The sequence below is a fragment of the Macrobrachium rosenbergii genome, chromosome 5 (genome assembly GCF_040412425.1).
Source record: "Macrobrachium rosenbergii isolate ZJJX-2024 chromosome 5, ASM4041242v1, whole genome shotgun sequence".
NCBI classification, from domain to species: Eukaryota; Metazoa; Arthropoda; class Malacostraca; order Decapoda; family Palaemonidae; genus Macrobrachium; species Macrobrachium rosenbergii.
The window spans coordinates 19,723,954-19,748,246 of NC_089745.1; the positions used below are offsets into that span (position 1 = coordinate 19,723,954).

General features: G+C 36.4%; 1 protein-coding gene and 1 long non-coding RNA gene across 5 annotated transcripts in view; one reads left to right on the top strand and one right to left on the bottom strand.

The window, feature by feature from the left end:
* Nucleotides 1–19,325, top strand: LOC136838569 (uncharacterized). Of its 4 annotated transcripts, none has more exons than XR_010853039.1 (5): nt 4,288–4,436; nt 12,759–12,855; nt 15,771–15,845; nt 16,814–16,924; nt 17,721–19,325. XR_010853039.1 is itself a non-coding variant. In XM_067103716.1 (3 exons), the coding sequence occupies exons 1-3, from the start codon at nt 122–124 to the stop codon at nt 16,982–16,984; spliced, it is 285 nt and encodes a 94-aa protein (XP_066959817.1). In that variant the 5' UTR covers nt 1–121; the 3' UTR covers nt 16,985–17,110. The 4 variants fall into 4 exon arrangements, 1 of the variants encoding a protein (XP_066959817.1); XR_010853040.1 differs by lacking the exon at nt 4,288–4,436 and adding an exon at nt 9,612–9,822; XR_010853041.1 differs by lacking the exon at nt 15,771–15,845 and having other exon boundaries at nt 4,298–4,436.
* The window catches only part of LOC136838570 (uncharacterized), a 23,927-nt gene continuing 15,024 nt past the window's right edge, over nt 15,391–24,293 (bottom strand). The window contains exon 4 of the long non-coding RNA XR_010853042.1: nt 15,391–16,834. This is a non-coding gene — a long non-coding RNA (uncharacterized lncRNA). The remainder of the gene's footprint in view (nt 16,835–24,293) is intronic.

The window sequence follows — 24,293 nt, forward strand, 5'->3', positions numbered from 1 at the left end:
TCAAACATGTTCATGAACATGTTTGACCGTGTAAAACCCCTTAAGTCTCGGTGGCGTTCTTCAAACGGTGGAACCTTGAAAGCAAGAGTAGTTTGACTGCTGATTATGGACAGCTTATCGAATGAAGAGTGAGACCAGGTAAGAATAAGGGCTTGCAGGTGACATGAGTATTTTTAAAAATGTTCGTCAAAAGGAGCATTGTGGTTACGAGACTGAATATGTGGGTCATTCTGGGGCCGTTGAAGGTTACTGTAGTTCAGTTTCGAGGATTTGACAGGTACTGTGGAACATGCAATATGATTCATTGAATGTCGTTACAGATAGGAGTAGTCGAAAATAAAGATTTCTTTTTCTGTCATGAAAAAATAATTACAATAAAATATGTGCATTATAAAAATACATTTTTTGGTAGAGTACAATCCAAGTATGATATTAATTCAAAATAAAAGTCAAGTAGTTAAACCCAGATTCGCTTTTCAAAATTAAAATGAGTCCAGATAGCTATTTGTGCTACATATCCTTCCACATTATGTAACTGAGAAACAGAAACTTAAACGCAATAAATTTACAGTATCAGTATATATATCAGTGTTTGATATTCGTACTACTTGTTATGGATATTTATTCACAAACTTAAACCCTACAAAAATCAAAAGAATATTTAGGCGATATATATGTGAAAATTACCCTGCACACACATAGCCCTACGGTGCACTGGTATGTGAAATTTATGTACTCCCACATACATAGCATTAATAAGCACGAGCCATACACAGGCTTTTGCATTCATACATACAGGCTTACAGCTCATTGGTATGTGAAATTTATACGCACACATACAGAGCATTAGTAAGCAAGCATAAGTCGTACACAAGTTTTTGCATTCATATACACGACAAAGCATTAATAAGCACATGCCATACAAAAGCTTTTGCATTCATACACACACATAAAGAGCCTTAACAAGTACATACCATTACACACGCTTTTGCATTCGTACACATACATATAAGGGCCTACAGTGCATTGGTATGTAAAATTTATACACATACAGAGCATTAATAAGCACATGCCATACGCAGGTTTTTGCATTCACACAGCCATACAGTTCTGTAACTTTTGTCAGTAAATAAAGATTTCCAAAGTCTCGTTGGCCGTTTAGAACTTTTTAATGGCGCGAAGTACCAGTCACGCCCACTTAAGCACATCTCTCTCTCTCTCTCTCTCTCTCTCTCTCTCTCTCTCTCTCTCTCTCTCTCTCTCTCTCTCTCTCATATATAACTTACTTTTATACAATTTTAAAACTGAGGAAAATCTTAGTTTAAAGTATGATGGATCTTTTGATATTTTAGCTTCACCGTAACATTATATCTTCTGTTCGTCCCTGTCATTGTCTGTCTAATCCGACCCAATTTAAAACCATAACATCCAAGGTATTATCCAGTCTGTGCTCAGAAATATAACTCCTCTGTTTATATAAAAAAAATGCTAAAGGAGCCAAGTAATTTCCGAAATAGTGATATATTTTGACAAACAACCATTTAAAATTTTAAAGGAAAAAAAATTGTGGGGGGGGAGGCTTAGTGCCGTCAGTGCACCTCACGCGGTGCGCTGTAGGCACTTAGGGTTCTTTGCAGCGTACCTTCGGCCCCTAGTTTTAACCTGTCATTCCTTTTACTGTACCTCCGTTTATATTCTTTCGTCCATCTTACTTTCCACACTCTCCTAACAATAGTTCCATAGTGCAACTGCGAGGTTTTCCTCCCGTTGCAACTTGAAACCTTTTTACTGCCAGTTTCCGTTTCAGCACTGAATGTCTTTACAGTCCTATCACTTGGCCTAAATTTTTATTCCATTCCATTCCATTCCAGGGCTAAAAACAATTAACACAAAAACCGAATATTTGAGTTGATAATGTTGCTCTGGGCTGAAGTGGTTTTCGTCTGTTAATTATGTTGTTATGGACCCTGGAAATGCGCAAAATGCTGTTTGAGCACAGCAAGACATTTTTGGTTGCAACCATGCAAAGTGCCTTGGAATTCATTGAGGTATTTTCAAGATTTTTATCAAGTTTATCCAAGTTGTTAAACCATTGTTTGGTAAGTGTAATGTAACTGCCGTATGCTGCTCAACTATGGTGTTTCTTCATATCCGAGATTGTTGTTATGATTTAACAAGCAGTAACACTAGCTGGAGAATCCCAGTAGCTTATATTAAAAAAAAACGCAGAAATAGTGGCAGACGTTCAGTGCACTTTTGAGGGGTTCTTTGACGTTAAGGCCACTGGTTAGCTCTAAGTCCACGAGCAGTTTTCAGTTGCTTTATAGAGTAACAAAATGAAGTTCACCGATTTTTTCTGAAATAAAAACGGTTAGTTTGCATAATAAATCAACGTATGTAGTACACTGTATCGCGATGGAAATAATAAATTATTCAAAGATTTGATAAGCATGTGAGTTGGGTTATAGTATTAGATAAATATATATAGGCCCTTTTCTAAACAAGATGCTTTTTAATTGTTTAGCAATATTCAGGAATAAAGTTGCCTGTGGGGTAAAAAAAAACGAGTCAATTTTGCGTAGCTGTTTGTACTTGGATAGAGAAGATTATCTTATTTTAAATTTATTCACCTGAGCTATTATTAGTACTGGCGTATCAAGTTATGTATATGATACGAGTTTATTTTTTTAAAATCTGCACCGTTTTGTACAGTTATTTACATGAAGTAGTATATTTATCGCCACATCAAAGGCAGCAATATGCTCTCTTGCATTCGAAATCTTCCTTCTTTAACAGATTTAATTCCCGGGAACACATCCCATAGCATGCAACTTACAACTTGCATAAGATTTGCCAAATCCTGCATCAAAACTAGTCTATGCACTCACGCTGTACGCTGCCTTGCTCTCTGAAGAGAACTGAGGAGTAATAGCCGCCTTTTTGCACCAGACTGGTAAGAATTGTTGCAGGGGTATGGCCTCACTCCTCAATGTCAGTCATCTGGGCTTGAGACTTTTACCTCTGAAAACTTGAAACAATAAAAAGTAGGGGAGTCTTTTTTTTTTATTTTAACGTAGTTTATTTTTTATTGTCCAGTTACAGGAGCATTTTTTTCAGTAGGTTACTGAGGTATGCCTGAAATTATGAAGCTGCAAATATTTAACTAAAGTGACGAAGTTTTCATTCAGTTATCAAGAGCCTGTGTGAACAGAATGGAGCATGGGGTACCTGACAGGGTAAAATTTCAAATGGGGTTTTTACAGGATTTTAGTATCAACTTTATTTTTTTCAGGCTTACGTACACGCGAGCACTCACAAGGTATATCACAACCAAGGTCTAGACCTTGGTCTAGACCGTGATCACAGCCCATTAATGTAAGAACGCGTCTAAAAAATGCTAACCAAAGACTGTTCCCTTTATGGTATTGCAGACTAGACAGTCCTGATCGGATGCTTCTTAAACGTTTGTAATTTTCACTCTTCTTATTTATATTACTCTATGGGACAAGCACATTTATTTAACATAGACGTTAGTACACATTCGAATCATCATACGGGCTGCTCAAATACTCACTCATAACCAAAGTCTACCTTAATCCTGAAAGACTTGATATTTTGTTTTCCTGATCTCGTCTCCCAATTTTGGCTTAATTTTTCAGGCTCATTAGTAATGACTCGGGGGTATTACCAAGCCACAAAATTAATTTATGCTTTACCAAACTCCTTTTCTGAACTCAGGCTGTTAATATTTTGGTTTTCAGTAAAACTTGAGACGCTACGGCTACCTCTGTTCTCCACTACTAAATACATAACTTACAGCGTAGATTAAACTTCATGATAGTCACCCAGGAAACAGACTTTACCGTTTCAACCCCATGTGATCGATCACGGGTCTATTTAACTTGTGGGGCGAACTCAGAGTAACGGGAACCATTTGGTTTAGTGACCAGTTAGCAGGAGAAGGTTATCAGTATCGTGCAAGACAACAACTGGTTTAATTTCGAATATTATTTCAACAAACTAAAAGTTAATTAGTTTCCATAACGAGCATTCCTAAATTCTGTATTTTAAATATTGCTTTTATTTCGACAATCCATGGTCTACATGTGTTCCAGTTTTGTTTTATTCATATTTACAGTGTAAAGAAAAGTGCATCTGAAGTTCATGAATGTTGGCCGTGTGTGTAACGAGGTAACTCGTGGTTCGGCCGAACTGCTGTCGACTCGTTCTTCAGTCCTTTCTCGTTGGTCGGCCGGTGAACTGTAGATTCGAGGTTCCATGTAAGGTAAGGTAGTGACTAGTGAATGTTTAGTCCACACTCCACAGTTTGGCTGGAGACTGGTAGTGCGAAGGTTGGACAACGAATGTTTATGACAGAAATACTTTTTAGTGTTTCGAAAGATTATTTTCGTTTGGTGTTACTAACATCGTAAAAGGTATTATCCGTTTATTTTCTCTTTCGTCTTGTGTTGGTAGAGTTTAGTGTTAATCGTTGACGAAAGGTAGGCTAAATATACTGTATGCTCGCAGCTATCTTCGTCAACGCATTCACCATGACATGCATTCCAACTAGGTTTTCGTTTGTTAATCATAACTTACGCAAGTTATAGTACGTGGCGAAATCAAGTTTCTTACTATCTACGGCACTGGTGTTTGCTGTGACATTGAAACTGAAGCACGGCTCCGTACTGTGGCTTCAGTTTGTTTCCATAGTTATTTGGGGTTAAGGTTTTAGAACTGGATTTGGTGTACGTTGCTGGAAGGTAAACCGACGGAACATAGGCTTTCTGGAACAAATGCATATTAAGTAACCCAGGCTGGCTTAAGCCATGTTTTCACAGCGGTAGTCGGAAATTTCGTAGTATTGATGTTACACCTACAGGGAATATTCGTTACAGTTTATTTTTGTGGATTTTAAAATTACACAATTTTGTATATTTTAGTATTAGGTGGGGGGCTTCATGAATGCCGACTGTATGATGCTGACATCACAGAAAAGAAATTCTTGCTATGGCTGTTTTAAAAAGTAGGCCAACTGCTTGTTGATGAGTACCCACGTGCATTATTGGTTGAAGTATCTATGTAGAATTTTGTATGACGGTAACTCTTGAGAATGATGGCGGATTTGTTGGAAAACGTCAATGCCAGTGAAGTACCTTTTTAATTTATGTAATCCACGCAAATTCATTAGGTGAATTGACTTTTGTACTTCCCAAAAAGTGTTCTCGTAAGAAAATTTTCGAAGCTGAAATGTAGGTTCTAACGTAATTTTAGTTTGTTTACCATAATTGCTCTTCAGAAAACAGGATTTTCATAGCACGTTGCTGGTAATAAGGTGTAGATTGTTGTGGATGAAAGCACGAGCCTTCATTTAAAAAAAAAAATGGTTTTCAACTTATCGGTCAAAATATCAAATTTATCGTTTCGCCATTTGGAACAGAAACCAGTGAGAATTTTTGTCAATGTTCATTACTTGTAAGGTTTTTTACAGTCTGGCATTCAGTAAACTTCATTGTGTTAAAGATAGCGATATGATATAGGGTTTTGTTCATGGTTTATGCACAGTTGAGAGAGCAGATTTTTAGAATTAATTATTAGGATGATGGGAAACCCATATGGCCGAGAATGTTGAGAGTGAACTGATTTAGGTGGTGGTGGTGGTGACCAGGGTTGACGACAGTCAAATATAAGATGAGCTAGTGACTATTTGCTTGGTTGAATCCCTATTTCTTGGTAGTAATATTGAATGTAGGGTTCATTGATTCGTGCTATAAAGTTGCGTTGGTCATTCCTTTAACACCATTATTTACCATTTTCTCGTAGTGGTTATGGTCCATGTGTGCACAGTGGTATCTGGGGTAATTTATTAATGAACCTTGAAGATTTGTTAGTGCCTTGCCATTACTTACATTTTTTATGGAAAGCGTACGTCAGATACGTTTATTACGTTGATAGTAATAGCATTGTGGTGTTGCTCGCAATACTTGTTACCCATAAGTCTTTGTCTGGCCCCACTTGTCATGTGTCACACGCAAACAGACATGCGAAGACACACGCCGTACTCTGTTGTCTGGTCTAAACTATAACACTGAGAATTAAGAAAATAATCGGAGGAGCTAATTTACTAGAAGTGGCAGCCGTATAAAATATTAGTTCCTCAGTTGTGGGCTGTAAGGTATCTTAACTTCACAGTTTATTGTAGGCAGAAGTAATCGTAATTCTTTACAAAAGGTCCGCATCAATATTTGGGGTTTGTTTGATGTGTTGGGTTGTGCCCTTAAGGGGGGGTCGCAGGGGGGCGAAGCCCCTCCCGCTAGGCCTAGGTAGGGGCACGGCGCCCTAGGTTAGGTTAGGTGGTTGTGTTAAGTTACTGTACATATTAAGGGGTTTTGTATTATTTTAGTAAGGTCAAACACCAAATATTGATGCGGACCTTTTGTAAAGAATTACCGAAGTAATTATTATTTGAGTTTGATGAAAATGTAATTTTACCAAATGACATTCAGATGTAGAAAAGAATTTAATACAGTCGATCCGTGACACATGCAATTTTTAATTCAGTTGTACTCCCCGGTACTGTCATTAATAGAAGGTGTAACTTATTACGGAAGTCTAATTGTTATCAGGTAATTTTGTTGGAGACGGCAGTTGCAAACATAACGTGCGCGTAAAGCGCAGGAGTTTTTAACAAAATGTTTAGACATGTTCCGGATAACTTAGGCGAATATACCAGAGCAAAATTAAGTTAAATTTATTTTGAGGTTATTAAATGATTAGGAGATAATGTTCAAATATGTGAGGAAGCAAATATTTGAGGAAAGTTGTCACACTAATATATCATATTAGCAAAAAAAAAAAAAAAAATTTCTCCCGTTTTAAGTGATTTGAATGATGATTACAGTATTTGTTAAATGCTTTTTTCTTTAGAGCGAGTACAGTGTGGATTTAAATATATAAGAATCTGCTGTTCCTGGTCATTTTTTTTTTTTTTGTAGTTATAAGTCAAAAGTTATATTCAGGATTAGGATGTATCAAGTTTAACGTAATGCTTGTCAGGTTTTGACTGATTAGACCAGCATTAATTTCTGTATTGTTTGTAAATATATACTGGGTAATAATAAACTCGTACTGCTTAGGGGACAGCTGTCAGTGCCCCTCACGTGGTTCATTGTAGGCTTTACTGAAGGTTGTGCATTGTTCCTGAAGCTCCTACCCGCACCCACTTTTTAGCATTTTACTTCATCACCTTTCCCGCTTTCTTCTTCAGTCTTACCATCCAACCTAGCCTTTCTACTATTACTTCTTAGTGCAACTGTGAGGTTTTCACGCAGTTTCGTCTTGCAGTTCATTATTATTTTCTGGATCTCTTCATCTTCCTGTCCGACCTCTACAACTCTGTCTTTTACTGTCGTCAACCCTGAATGGCTGCGGATGCCCCAGTAGTGCTTGGCTTGACAGCCTAAATTTCATAAAGCGTAACCACAGTTTGGTTATTCTGTGGCGTAACTAATGAACTCGTATACAGTAGTCCTTGCAAACCACAATTATTTCGATGTTTTAGCAAGTTAATTAGTACAGATGAAACTAAGAGTTATACTCCCTGTTATAAGAGATGTATTTGCGTACATTAGCAGGTAATTTTATCTTTCTAGATTAGCAGTATGTTTTTTCTTAAGCTTCCAGTGCCATAAACTTACAAGATATCAACTGACAAGTGTTGTCTTAAACCATCGTCCACCATAGATTTAGGCTTAGCAGTTATTTAAAGTTAAAGCTTGTGCTGTACTTAATACTTTGTATCACCTAGTTGCTTTGGTTGAAATGCCAAAGGGTAAATTCATTAAGGTATTAAAAATCTGTGGAAAATATTATCAATTTGTGATGACCTTAACTCAGTTGAAAAATCTTTGGTTGATGAAGTTAAGAAAAATTCAAACGACAGGGATAGGGAGTTGTGACGCTTTAAATGCCATCCATTAATGTTCAGTGAAACTAATCAATTAGTGTTACCAGTTTCGGGTATTCCACACGATCCTGAACTTACCTAATAGTTCAGTATGAAATGAAATTGCCTACAGCATTTCACATTCAAATCAACACACCTACGATAATGATCGTATGTTCCCTTAGTCAATCAACATTCTCTTGGGGCATGTCCTTAGCCGAGCAAAATCAGTAGAACGTAGAAAACTAGCAGTTGTAAGAAAGCTCTCTTCATTTTAACCCAAATCTCCCAAACCAAGGTCGGCTGAAAAATGTGCAAATATAGGACCACATAAGAGCATAAGAGTCAGGTGCATGAGAAAAACTAGCTACACAAAGTTCATAAAACATAGCCTATATCAAAGTGCTTTTCCAGTTAAAACTCAAATCATGAAAGTGTAAGCTCAGGTTCAGCCCTCTTTCAAAGTATTTCTCAGTTTGATGTCAAATAATATCAGTGATTCACAAAGTCAAATTACGTTACATAGATGCCCTCAATATTTACAGACCTCTTAGTATAGAAATTCTTATTAATGATGTTACATGCTTATAAAATCGCACTTAGCCATTAAGAATCAGGACAACAATTGTCATTGTCTCTTTAGTGAAATTCCTTGGTATTAGGCCTATATTGATTTACAAGTATCTATGCTCCAATAAAACCAAGTCAAAACTAGGTTAACACAGCCAATAACCATCTGTTTTCTGCCTAGACAGTATCATATTGTAGCAATTATTGATGAGTGGTAAGGGAGTACCATATCACTTTCTTTTATTATCTAATCAGTACTTAAGAAGAATGTGGTGTATGTAAAATGTACAAAGATATTAATAAAATGGAGGAGAATGTGTAGATGATACTGTAAAGCTTGGGGATATCACATGACAATGTACACTGATCTTTGCTGGAATTCTCAAAGCTTTCATGAATGAGATGAAATAGTTTGTCCTTTTACTGTAGAAAATTTCTGCCAAATGGTTTTCTCAGATTTCCTGAACAAGAAACAAAGTTGATTACAGTATCTGTTTAATTTCATGTGGTATTGCTCTTTTGATAATAGGGTTAATGTCTAACTGGGAAATACTGAATGCAATAACCAGTTTTGCAAGGGAACTTGAAAAGTTTAAAAGTGTGTACATTTGGAAAAAATGTGATGTTTCAATGCATTTTGTGGCAGTGACATTCGAATTAGTAGTATTTTTACATGATAGTAAATGTATTAAGAAGCAAAACTAAGTGAACCTTTTAATAAGTGTGCCATCATCCGACATATTTGACAAGACTGCATTCTTAGTCATTTAGACAGATTGCTGTGTTGATGGATTTAGTTTATTAAATTTGTATCGTTGAGCTACGACATCACAAATATCCCAGGGTGTCTTTTCTGACAAATTATTGTTTCTTAGTTATCTGCATATACTGTATGTATAGTACAATATACTCTGTAGAGTACTGGGATTATCTGCATATACTGTACAGTATGTATATTATGATATACTCTGTACAGTACTGGGATTCTTTAACCTATTTTAATCAGTGCATTTCATACTATAATGCATTAAGGGAAGGTTTAGGCTATCATTTCATATTGAAATAAATTTTATTTTTGAGATTTTTCCTTTTGCAGGTTCATTGCTACAATCATTTCTGAATGAAATGAAGGAAAACTAGGTACTGTATGTATTCTGATAAGGTTTTAATATGTGGCATTTTTTGGAAATAGAAATACTACAAACTAACAAAATTATGGGGAGAAGAGAGCAGGCAAGATCACTGCTGCAGAAAATGGAACAAACCAAAGATTGACAGTGAATAACTCATTTATGAAGAAAATAAAGGTCAGTTTGAAGAGAATTATTTCAAGTAAGGTAGCATGGAGTTTTGCCATTGTAAACAAATATAAATTGTGTACATAGAAATCAGGTGTGCCAAGTTGCAAGTACTGAATAAAAACTCCCCACCAGATACTTTCCTCAGCCAGGATTTCTGTCTGGCACATACACCTATGCAAGTCAGGCTGACTCCAACCAAGGCTTGGCTGGCTGGCAACTCTGGTCCATATGGGATCCAGATTCTGGTTCCTCTTCTTGTAAGTAGAGCAACTGAGTCAAGATCAGCAGGGTTTTCTTTCCCCTCTGTTGTATGCAGGCCTATTTCCCTGCCTTCTGTGTGCTAGATAGTAGGCAAGAACACAGTCTTGCTAATCCATTCTTGAATGGTGAGTCATTTGGATGCCTTATAAAGTCAAGCATCGTCTTTGCATCGTTTATTTGTCAAGGTACACAGTGACATCCCCAAAATTCACCACACCACAAGTATGGGTGTGTGATTTGGCTGTGCTTGGGTACACCCAACACAAGACAAGCCACAATTAACAGTCGGTCTCAGGAAGACAGGTGACAAATCCAGTCACCACACACCCAGTGCCAAGTGACCTCCACTCCCTTGCTCACTGAGTGCACACTACCTCCCAGCCATTGAGCAGAGCAAACTCCACAAAAGCAGGTGGGTATTGGCATTATGGGTAGGGTCTTTCCACTTCTGTAAGGCAACTTCCATCACTAGTCAGCAGTGGCAAGCTGCTGGTTATCTTGTATGTACCAAACAGAGGCCCACAGCATCATTGTTACAATAGTTCCAAAGGATGGCCACTCTTCCCAAGGGCACATGGACCCCAGACACAAGAAGCGGAGTGCTCAGGGATCCCAGTCCACTAGTTGCAGACAGACCTCCCACCACTAGTATAAGCACGAGTGCCATCCCCCCTCCTGCCCAGAACATGCCTCATGGAGCACAAATAACTTCAGTGGAATCTATTCTACTCCATTTAGCATTACCCTGAGGTCAATCAGCACTCAACTCAAAAATACAGCAATGGTCACTAGTACAAATCTCACCACCTGTTGGATTGAACACATCTAAGGGGTAACACTGACACAAGATTTGATGCATTCCATAAGATGTAGCAGTAGGGCTGTCACTATTTTGCAGGTAAGCTATTAGCTAAGCAATTAACTAATAAGCCCAAACTGTAATTATTCTTGCCATTTACCCACACACTGTCCATAATTGGAGGTGCGCAAAGTTTGTGTCCATGAATGAGCGAAGTCTAGCTACAAGTGCCTAGTCCGTGTCAGATACCATATAGCAATGGTACAGTTGCAAGAAAATTGTGAGAAAGACCACCTTTAAAGATTGAAATTGCGTGAAAAAAATATGAAATTAAGGAAAATGGTTGCATGGAAAAAGATTTAACTCAGAACTTCGTTTTTTAACAGTAAACCATTCTGTTACTAAACACTTTAAACATGTTAATCACTTGGAATGATGCGATACAAACAGTGGAAACTTATCAGTAACTATACAGGTTGAAAAATTAACTGTGACCAGTTAAACATGAATTTATCTGCCAAGGGCAAAAATAAACAGATTGTGTAGGAGCAGGTAATCTTCCAAAGCAGCTGGAAAATTAAAGAACACAGATAAAACCATCTTTTAAATACTTATAACTGCTCTGAAGTATGCAATCAGGTATGAATACAGAGAAATATGAATTAGTGGAACCAGGTTGGAATGAGGATATCAATTCCCACCCCCCAGGGCACCAGACTATTCAATTGCCTCGTGAACTAAGGAGAAAGGAAGTCCTGGAGATAACATAGAGATATGACAGGAGTAATTAAAGAGAACTAAAAACTAGGACTGACTAGAGGACCTGCCCTAGGAAACAAACTGGAGAGCTTCCCAAAAACTCAAAAGGGAGAAATCTGGATTATCATTGGTGAGGAATGGAATGGAATATGAAATTTAGGCTTGAAGCCAAGCACTATCAATGGTTAGTGTTGAAGTGCAGGTACTGTTTGTATTATGACATCCTTTTACAGCTTTTTACTAGAATGTATTTAGATAGGGTGTAACTCTTGCAAAACAGTAACCCATGACTGGTAATACTAAAAGAATCAAGATTGACCATGTTCTTTGAATTTCTGTAAGAGCTAAAATGAAAGCAGACTTTGAAGGAAATTTGATTTTGATTATGGACTGTTCAAAGAGTACAAAGTGATAGTTGATTAGTTGCTGAAGTGAAAAGTTTTTGTTTGAGATGTTTGGGTATTTCCAGTTGTATTAACATTATTAATTTAAGGAAATGCAGTGTTTTCACTATAATGAGGACCTTAGCTCCTGATGTAGCCATCTCATTTTTATGAAGATGCATTTTGTTTCAATCGAGACAGTTTTTGAAAGAGGAGAATTATTATCTTTGAATTAGATTCAGAAATTACTTCCTTAAATCTCTTCTTGAAAGAACTACAATTGGCAAGTTTGTATCTGTGAAGTTATGGTTAACTGAGGTTCAGGTCCTTGTAAAAACATTCACACTTTAGGGAACTCTGCTTTAAAAATCCACCGGAAGTAGTTGTAATTTAGACGTAAGAGCTAGCCTTTCCAAGGAGAACTAACAAATTAGACGAAATACTCTATGAACTTTCTCAGTTTAGGAACAAAGTTATTTTATTAAACTTGAAGGAGCCCTCTAGTTAAGCTTATACACCTCCAAAAACTAGTTATATCTATTCGAAATTATATTGATGCTTTATAGGATAGCTTACAGGGTAATTATGGTTATCATTTGGAAGTTCATGAACTTTTTGTGCAACCATGTATTGGGAGACTTAGTTCATCAGCTTAAGATATATGTACAGTACTGTAAAATACAAGGATTTCTGTACCTTTTTGGAAGTTATCAGTATCTGATTAAATGTTTTCCTTTTAGGCTGAGGACTCAAGAGAACTGGTACTGTGATAATCTGAAGGGTAATGATCCCAGTAGACAATGGCAAGGAGCCCACCTGGATCCATGGCATGCAAAGGTAAGACATTGGTAAAATTAGAAATGTTCTACAGACTGCCTTTTTGAAAGTTATTGGACTTTTAGAAGTACTTGGAACCCGACAATGCTGTAGTCTAGTAAAGTGTAATGGTAAAACTTTTAAATATTTCATCAGAAGTACAGTATCAAAAACAAAACTGATTTGAGTTGAGAATAATCACATGAATAATTTAGTGTTGAAAGTAGTTAATTATACCGTAAACTTAAAGTACGCTTTCCACAGGCGAGGTTTGTAACTGAAGGGGCCTGGGAGGTCTTGAGTTTTGAACAGGAGAATGTGGTATACTAAACTCAATGGTTTTGAGCTTTGAGGTATCTTGACTTGTAGAATATTATTCTTGTAGTTTTCTTGGGTACTGTACAGTATTTGATTCCTGTCCAGAAGTGGTTTAATTAAGTAAAATGTGATTTTGGTGAAAAAGCCCAAGTCAATACCCTTTGAAGATAAACAATGGTGCAAAAATTGAGCGCAGTAATGTACATTAGGAAGTTCACTGTTTAAGTTGCAGTAAAAATTGTGAAAATCTGTGCCAGTTTACTTTAATGTGGTGTATGAAGTTATACTCAGTAATTTCTAGAAATTTATGATTTCATCAATAATTTATCAGTTTTATCTCCAGTGAGCAAAATAGTTAAACAGGAAGATCCTTTATGTAATCCAGGTAGCTTGACACAGAGCTGATGATTAAATTTTTTGGATGGGGGATAATGTTGAACTTCATTCACAAAACCAAAAACCTGTCAGGAAAATTTCATATACTGAAATTATCAGAAAATCGCAAGATTAACAGAACCCCATAGGGGTTGCCATCAGTGCATAAGTGGTGTACTGTAGGCATTACTAAGTTGTCTTTACAGCCACCTATTGACCCCTGGCTGCACCGCACTTTTTTAGCCTTTTACTTGACCTCTTTTCTCACTACTGTACTACTTCAGTCGTGCTGTCCAATGTCACTCAATTATAGCTTCTTAGTGCAACTGTGGGGTTTTGTCCCAGTTTCACCTTTAGATCTTTGTATTCCATCCACTTTATTTTCTGGGTCTCTATCTTGCTGTCCAACCACTCCAACTTTTTCACTGATTTGAGAACTGTAGAGCCCCGTTGTGGACCTAAACAATTTAAAAATGTATGAAAGGCTACGGCATGACCCAGAAAATATCAAGTGCCCCGTGTTCGCATAGCTGAGTGGCACCTACAAGAGTTGGGCATATGAACTCCAGATTCAAAATGCAGTAGCTGTGGCCCAAGGTCATGGGTTTGCATGTTGAATGGTTAAGTTATTCAAAAGGGGTAATTGGGATGTCTTGCGTAACCTCCCTTGACAAATTTAGGGTGGGGGGGGTATTGAGAGTTAATTGAAACTTTATTTCTATACAAAAATGAAAATTGGTCTCCATTTGTATTTTCACCAGTATCAAGGTTGTAGCTACATACCCATTATTATGAAGGATTTGTTGAAGCTTTACCAAGGAATCTTCTTCCTTGCCTTTTAGTTCCTTTATAATTTTCAGTGAATTAAGAGGGCTTATATTATGACTAATCTACTGTACCTTTAGTGTGCTTGAAAATTTGTGCCAAATAGAGACAGGGCCAAATTACTACTGGGTTACTTTTAATGTGTAGGGTATTTACATTGAATTAAGAGTTGGGTATATCTGGGCTACCATAATGTCCAGTGCATTATTACTGTATTGTAGTTAGAACCACATCATTACTGAACTATACTTTTGAAGTGTTGGGCATTGGTATAGAACTGAGTCATGACTTTATACCTGGACTGCCTTTGATGTCAAGGGCATTTTTATTGAATTAGTCAGTACTATTCTTAGTCCTGACTAATTGAATTGAATTAGTGCTATTCTTAGTCCTGACTAATTGAATAAAAATGCCCTTATACTCTTATTAGTGATGGACAGCCTTTGAATTTTTAGGCATTTGTATTGAATTAGTTGGGACTACATTATAAGTACACTACCTTTTATGTTCAGGGCACTTCTACTCAAGTTTTCTACTGAAGTTTTAGTGATACAGTACAGTATACAATACTGTATTCAGGAATTTTTTTTTTTTTTTAGAATGAATTGGGAATGGATTAGTACTTGATGATCTGTGATATTAATAGGAATTTTACTGAGATAAGGCCGAACTACATTGTTAATGAAACATCTCTTATATTCAAAAGGCAGTATTGTCACACTGCTAAAGTTTGTGCCAAGTCAGGTGTTTGATGTAAACCTTTCATGTTTACTTTAAAGGGTTGAAATTATTGTAGAGTTTTTTCAACTTGAGGTGATAGATAACCACAAATTTTCATTTAAATATTAATATCATGGGAAAGAATTACAATAGCGAAACAAAAATCCTTTTGACATCACAAGTATCCAGGAATACAGTATAGTCGTGACTCTTTCTATACCAAGAGCATTTTTTGTTGAATTAAGTCAGGGCTACTGCTTATTAGTAATGGACAGCCTTTGAATTGTTGGGCACTTGTACAGACTAGGCAGGACTGAATTAATATTCAGGGCATTTTTATTTTTCCAATGAAGTTATAGGAATACAATACAATATATAGGGCATTATTTCCAAAATATGAGTTGGGACTGCTGTCAGAGTTTCTCAGTTTGTCTATAGACTACCGTATACTTTCACTTAAATATTGATATCTGGGGAAAGAATTTAAACAACTGTACAAAATACTCCATGATCAAAAGTTTAAGCTCTGATTTTAAAGACTTTATAAAAATCCTAAGTGATGCACTCTATACAGTACCAGCTAAAAGTAAAAGGTTTGTGGGTAACATTGGATCCAGGTCTTAAGAATACTCGAGGAAGATAGTGGAAATATGTGTGATCTTGTGTAATTAATATTTAAGGACTTCATTTCATTTCAGACTGATGACTTGAATTGTAAATGAAACCTCTCAAATAGCCATTGGCATAAAGGTTGCTGGACTGAAATTGTTAATGTAAGTCACCATAAAGTTGAAACCTGTCAGTTGTGTGTTGGAATTTCCTTGATTGAAAAAAAAAAAAATTTTTAAGGTTATGCAACAGTATTATTAGCAGTTACATTATAAGCTTGTAAACTATTAATTTTTTCAAGAAAATTGCTTGTGAAGTTGGTTATATACTCTTATTTCTTAGCTGTTAAAAGTCTGTCTTGAATTCAAATGCTAGGACATACAATTATAAGACACTTTCAGTTATTCCAATTTAAGAAACTTAATTTTGTATTAGACACCTTTAACTTTTTTATAAATCAACATCACATGAAAGAAATACAGTAGTTGTTTGAAGGAGGCAGGCATACAGAATTGTTCAATTTAATTCCAGGATAGTTCAAAAGCTGGCAGTTTAAAGTGTTGGACTTGGGTCTGAGAATGAGAGAAGGTGGTTGTAAATACAGGATTCATTACATAACCTTTAGCTCTTAGAATGATCCTTACAGGAAAATCAGTGTGCTAAAGTAACATTTTATTACATTAGGAAAATGGATTTCACCAGATTTCAAGAAATTTAGTCTAGTGTTCAAGTGTAAAGCTAGACCCAAATATTCATTTTAGCCGTACTCCTTTTTGTTTTAGGTTGGCTTTAGACGATGCTAACTTGCTTGCTCTCAGTGTCTTGATGAAATAACAGCAATTTTTCACATTGTAGGCCAAAACTAACTTACGTTATTATTGCACCAATTAAATGGAATTTAAAACACGTTATTATTGCAGCAATTAAATGGAATTTTAATGTCTTTTATGTAAAGGCCTCCAGATTTCAACAGAAGCTAAAGACACGACATTTGTGCCTCTTTGTAACAAAAATTGTGTACAGTATAAAGTACTTCTAGGCCATGTTGTATAGCTAGTTCTGTAATGGTGTTAACCTTGTAACCAAGACTTGAGTTTTCCAATTTCAATTAACTGCTTTCTCATCCTTCCAGGTTATCCACACAGCACAAGTCCTGGAAGGGAATGATATTCAAAATTCAGCAAAGCGTTTTAACACTTTTAACAAAGGTGGGTGTACGATGAGCATATACCTCAGTAATTTGGTAAAGCAACTTAATTACAAAAGGAAAATGAGTTATGGAAGTAGGTCTTCTAAAAAGTAGCTTTTATATTAAAATAATGGTTATGAAAGTTTGATGACCCTGTAAGACTAATTTTCTCGAGTAATTATGGGTCAGTTCTAGTGTTATATATAAAATTGTTGGGTTTTTTGACAATTAACCACGAGGAATTTGGTAAGCAAGGGCAGTAAATGGTTCTTTTCTGAAGAAATTGGGCTAATTAGGGGAGCAATTCGATGATTAAGAATAGGGGTAACATTGTAGACACTGAAAAATCTGGCTACATTACATAAAAATTTGAAATTACCTTATTCATGTACACCAGGCCCGAGTGCTGTAGCAATAATTACTTTTCTATTTGAAACTTTAAAGTAAGAAGCAACAGTTAATTTTTTATGGAATTTGCATTGCAGTCCAGATTTCAGTTGATATTTACAGTAGCTGTGACCAAATAAAATTATTTCATTGAGATGTCCTTGATAAGCAACAGACATTGAGCTCTAGTCTAAAAACAAACTCTTCCAAATGTACCCTTTCTAGTAAAAAAAAAAAAAAAAAAAAACCTAGGGTGCTTAGGTATTGCTATATATTTTATTTCAAACCATGCATAGTAAGCCAAATGATATCAAATGTAAAATTACTTTTTCCTTATCTCTTCAGGGAGCCAAAGTCAAATGTAAAATTAACTATATATTTTAAGCATAGTAAGCCGGATGATTCAAATAAAATTACTTTTCATTATCTCTTTGGAACTCCTCAGTGTTTGCCATAAAAGAAGAATGTGGACTTCAAGACGACTGCATGTTTTTGCCATAAAAGAAGAATGTGGACTTCAAGACGACTGCATGTTTTTCTAATTTTGCACAGTGCCAAAATGCAGTAGTGTTTTGCTGATTACGATATGTTCCATTAACATGTTTGAAAGAGTGATACTTTGGTACACAAAGATTATAATCTCAGTTGACTACTATCCTATAGTAGTGTTCATGTGCTAGTTCATCAGGGTCCTCCTAACAGTGCCTTTTGACCCAAAACAAATCCGAGTTCATCTTTGCTGCTTCTGATTTCTGAATAGGAACGGTAGGCAATTGTATCATATTAGGTAGTTCAGTGTGATTCATGGTTTTGCAATATTGCTTGAACCTGCTATTGGTTCAGCATTTTAGGAGCTATATTTTCCATGTTTATTTCTGCTGAATTTGGTATTAGCCATCCTGTAGCGCAGTAGTATTCAGGATACCGGACCTCTTAAATACATAAAATTCATTTTGGTTTATAATATTGCGGAAGCACTTACATAATATCACCTTACCTAGCTAAGTATCTGAGGATAATTTTATCACTAGGATTTCTTATCACTTTCAAATCAGATGTTAATTATTCAGTATATTTCAAGATTAACTATTTCACTTGAAACTATCAGCTGTAAAGTACCCCAGTGTTTTGGGGATAGGATACAAGCTAAGCACCTTAGCAGAAAATATTCAAATAAACTGATTTGCAAATGGTCTAGAGATGAGTAGACACTAAAGCTTCACCAGAGGCCCACCCTCTGTCACAAGATGACTGTATTGATGATCCCACTGACAGCAAAGAAGGAAAGGGTGTTTATGAGATCATAGCTTTAGAATTGTTCACTATATATAGAGTTTTTAATGCAAGAGGTTATTAAAAAGTTTTTACCTGTGACACAGTTGGTGATAGACAAAAGTGTACTTTGGTGAAGAAGAATTCATAGTAACTTTAACAAAACTTATCAGCAACAAGAATATTTGAACTATGCCAACAGTGGTCAAGTTAATTGTAAATATCTTCCGAGGTACTGAAACTGTATGTCGATGGCTTTTACGCCCCTGGTTCTTGATAGGATAAATCATTGAAAGTCAGTTGGATCATGAAAGGGCAAGTTACTTTTTTCAAGTCTGTAACTGTACTAATGACGGACTGCAATAGCCATAGGGAATAAACAAGGTGTGGTACTTGCCAAACCAACACCATTTTTTAAAAATAGCATTGCACACATCAAGATAAAAGTGGGATGTATATTGGCCAATGTAAAAAGCTCAGGCAGATATAGACAAAGGTTCCACTGTCAATGTAATTATGTACATAAGATGCCCTATGTAACATTGTTGTAGACGCATTAATTTCTAAGCTGAATGCAAGATGTATTATGTTTAAGTGTATAAACATAATCAACCATTGTTGTGTGATATTGAGTATGATACTCGTGCTTCGACCCTGTAAATTCTACCTTGTAGGATAAGATTTCTTTTATATCAGTACTCAAATGTTTATTATCCTATTTGATAAGTTTGGTATTCTGCTTATTGCTGTACACTTACGATGTCTGCTTAGCTAATAAAGTACTCAAAGGAGTAAATTGCCTAATTCATCCGAAAACATTGACAAAATGAGAATGGGATCATTGTATATATATTATATTAAAAGACCATCTTTCTTAGTAAAAGAATATAATGTGGATATATGCTGAATAGCAATGTAATGTTGCAAATTATACTATTAGCACATTTTTCTGAAAAATGGCCTGAGAGACTTAAGTTTTGCTCTGGAATACCACCCAGCTATGAGAGCAGATTGCTAACAAGACAGACAAGCTGGTGACTTTGCAGAGATGATATTGCAAACCTATCCTGAACCTATTTGAACTAGAATGACTCATACTAATCTAGCAGCATTGGAAGGTTTGGACTGGACAAACTACCTGCTTATATTTGCTTTAAATTTTCTTCAGCAGAAACCAGATAACTTTATGGTACCATACATCAGTTCCTCTTAATAGTTTAAAAATCTTGGGAAGGCAGCCTGCAGCAAGAATAAAATGTCCTTTGCCTGTGATGTGGATAACAGCAGGTGAACCCATATCAACTAAATCTAGTTCATACAGTTGGTACAGCAGTACAACGTCAAGTGACTGTAGGTCAAAAGGATCAAATAAAATAAGTACCCAAAACTACAAGTACCCAAAACTACAGGCACCCAAACAATTAATGTCATCCAAGGATTTATGGTCTACAACTATGGTTGCAGCCAAATTCAAATATACTATTGGTTCAACATAACATGGAAACAAACATACGAGGACATTTTAGGGCACACATCATCTCTAACAAATAAAAATGTATTAGCTATATCATGGAGAGCATACATAAAAAAAGTGGAATCCATAATGACCTAAGCACAAAAAAAAATTTAATCCATAATGACCTAATCTACAAGCAACTGGAACTCTCATAGCAATAACAACCCACTTCAATATAATGAAGGCTACAAAAAGTAGAAAACCAAAATAAATAGTCATATGAAACCAAGCTGATATGAGGTGTGAATCAGAGTGCATCCCCCTCTAGTGAGGTTCCCTTGCAAATTAATCCACAAGTGAGGTAAACATGGAAATTAGGAATTGCTTTAAACCATTAGAAGCAAAAAATGGCTTTTGTAAGTCCATGGGTTGTTCTTTGCATTAACAAGGCAAACAGGCAGACAGCATGAATACTTTTAAAACATTTTTGTTTCACAGATACAAATATATCACATTTCACCAATGCCTTATGCTATGCCAAGAATGTTGGCTCTGATACATGGCCCTGCTAACCTAACTACAGCAGACATGTTTCTAGCAGTTGAAGAGATTTTAAAATCAAAATAAATGGGTCACTGATAAAACAAACTCGTCAAATCAATTTGACCAAGAACACCTCCAAAGTCTATGAGAGATGCTTGAATTCCTTTTGGCAGATTAGCCTGGACTATGATACAAGTCTTCCAAGACGGATTTTCGAATACCTGTACTGTATATAGAAAGGCCAACCACTGGGACCTATGAGGTCATTCAGCGCTGAAGGGGAAATCAACAGTAAGAAAGTTTGAAAATTGTAACAGGAGGAAAACCTCCCAGTTGCACTAGAAAACAATATTGTTAGAGAGGGTGGAAAGTCAGATGGAAGAAAGAGAGTATAAACGGAGGTACACTAAAAGGAATGAAAGAGGTTGCAGCTAAGGTCAAATGGACACTGCAAAGACCCTTATGTAATACCTACAGTGTACCATGTGAACACTGACAGCAGGAATAAACATTCCAACCGAAAACCAGTCAGGCCACTGGTTTGCACTACAATCTTCCACTAGAAAGCTCGTATGAGAAAAGAAACAAGACAAAGAACAAAATTTTACAAAATTTCTGTGCTAAAACAGCAATACTATGAAATAATAACAACTGTGTGTATGGTACCTCACGGCAGTACAGTATTACTTTCTGCTGAAATTACAAGATTCAGAATCAATATTACATGCTGGAAGTCCAATCCTCAATGCTGAAGTTAAATGAATGAAATTCTTATGGTAATGTAGTGTGACAACATAGCATAAGAAACAGTACGTGTCCACTGACAATCTTCAAAAGTAGTAGTATCCATTCCAACTCAAAACAAGTAAATTTCAGCACAATTGAGTTTTCTGTACAGCTTATAATACTGTATGAGCGGTGGCCCATAAAACTTTCAGCCATGGCCCAGTGGTGGCCTTGTCCTCTAGCATTGCCATATGCAAGATCATGGCTAACTTTAACCTTAAATAAAATAACTACTGAGTCTAGGGGGTTGCAATTTAGTAGGTTTGATGTTTGGAGGGTGGATGATCAACATACAAATTTGCTGCCCTCTAGCCTCAGTAGTTTTTAAGATCTGAGGGCGGACAGAAAGAGTGGGGACAGACAGACAAAGCCATCTCAATAGTTTTTTTTACAGAAAACTAAAAACCAAACAGACCACAGACACACCCCTAAGTATAGGGAAGGGTTCTAATACATAAGTATGGCAGGAATATATAATGGATTAGCATCTGGTCCAGCCTCTTGTGATAATGACGGTTGTTCTGGAGAAAGTATTAGTCAAAGGTTATACAGTATAAACCTGTTTTATGCAGATGATTTGAACATCATGGGAGAGTTTAGAGGGAGAACTACAAAGAATTCACTTTTGCCAAGTGCTTGGAAAGGGGGAGTGGGGGCAGTTCAAGGCAACCATGAGTGAATAAAAGTGATTCAAACAGTAGATTTCATTCCTTGACAGGTATGATGAATGGTTTACAATGATAAGGTAAAAAATATGGTTAAACAAAATGTGATATAAAAGAAAACTGGAGTTCACATGTACGAGTCTTAATATTCATAAATAGCAGAAGGAGAGGAAGTAGTAAAAGTGTTGGAAACACAAGGCACTGAGTGTGAAAATACTAACAGGCAAATTAATGGGAAAGTAACTACTGTACTGATTGCTGGCTAATTTGTGAATGTTATAAGGCAAAGCATAGCAGAGATGACCAACTGGAAGCTTATAAAGAATAACAAATAGATGAGGAAGCACTCATAACCTTAGTGAACTTGAAGAAAATGAGTGACACACTTAAAAACAAAACATTTTGAAAAACAGAGGTCACGGATTCAGGGAAAGTATTACAAGGGAGAAAGAATACAGGAAATATAAGAAAGGATCTAAAGTATAACCTTATTCCATAATTGAAGAACATCTTACCAAGGAGAATAATATATAATTGTAAAATGGTTCTGGGTGAGCTACCAGTTACAAAGCAAAGGTTACAGAATATAAACTCGAAGTCACATACAAAATATGACAAATGATGAGGATTACTGGGGCATTAAAGGGAATAAAGTACAAAACTATCCAAGCTGTGAGATCCATAACCCACGAATCTATGGATGATGCCAATTAATCATAAGGTCAAGATAATTATTAGAGGCAAGGTTGAATGAAAGTGGGGAATACATGAGATGGGATATATAAGAGAATAATGGTTGGTGGCTGAAATAGATGAAATACAGTAACCAGAAGGGTGAGAAACAATGTTGTATACACAAGAGGTATTGGAAATGCAACTGAGAAGTCAAAAGAGCAATTAGCAATGCCTATTTAGCAACAATACAAGAGCCTCGATGGCCAGTCGGTTAAGGTCTGTGGCTGGGTTCAATCCCTAAGCCGGCTGATCAGAGAGGCAGACATATCCGTGTAGACATCCCGGGATTATATATGTAATCAACGGATAGGTTTGCTTAAAAAAAGCAAATGGATGTTACAGAAAATACACACACAAAACAAAGCCACTACAACACCTTCTAAAAACATAACAAACATCTCACACGTCTCGAACTCTCGCCATACCCGCAATAACTTCTTCGCTGCTGGGGAGAAAGGGCGTTGGGTCTGGTATGATACATGAAACATAACGCACCCGGGTCTAAGCGATGTCAGGCAGGGCAGCCGATCGAGACCACAGGTCTACCCCCAAAGCCAAATCAAAAGTCCTTCAAAGAAGGCATCGTGCTTACCCCATACAAAAATGGGAATAAAAGCACGTTAAAAAAAAAAAAAAAAAAAAAAAAAAAATTTAGCAACAATACAATAGCCATAACCTAACTTTGAAAATCACAAGACAACAAGAATTCAAAATCAACCACCAACAACAGAACCACGGGCAAGACCTGACAAAGGTATGAATACAGTAGTTAAGGAGGCATCTAGTGGGGGCATGAATACTTTGAAGACCTGCTGAATTTGGGAACTGAGAAAGGTGGAAGACCAGTCCCAGAGGTATGGGGGTTTTATCTGTTATTGAACCCAAAAGGTTCAGTGGGTGTTTCTTATGCAGAAAATTATGAAGACTTCAAAAATGCAACTCTTAACATCCTAAGGTAGATACAAATTCACATTATTATTTTAAAGTTGGGTACCTGCTCATCTAAGTTTTCAGCTTTGTTTGGGGTTGGTTTCACAGAGTATGCGCCCAAATCCATAAAAACTGAGGAAACTGGGACTCACAAACACAAATTTGTGGTGCTGATTTTAAAACTGTGACTTTTTTGCTCAAAAAAATTTTTATAACCCCCTAATTTGCATTTCAAGATGGCCACCGATCTAAATGCCAATCCAATGCAAGGTTTCTATACTGTACATGTATTGACCATTCCAGTAGCTCCAGGATAGGTAAAGATACTGTTGTAAGTAAGGGCCTAGCCCAAAACTACATGGTTCAAGATAAGGCATAGCCCAAAACTGTACAGTACTTAGCTCAAAATAAGGCAAAGGTAACCGCATTGTCTTTAGTAAGGTCCATCTTATCTAAGATTGTGGCTCTCTAACTCTTTAGCTGTGTCTAAGGCTAGTGTGAAGTTTCCACAGAAACTTCTGTACAAGGAGCTAGTTCTAAACTGTTCAAAGGTCGAAAAATAACAAACTGAAGCACCAAATACAGTACAGATTCCAAGGTAAAGTAAATAGCAGAGACCTAGGAAACTCCACTTCAACACCTTGAAAAA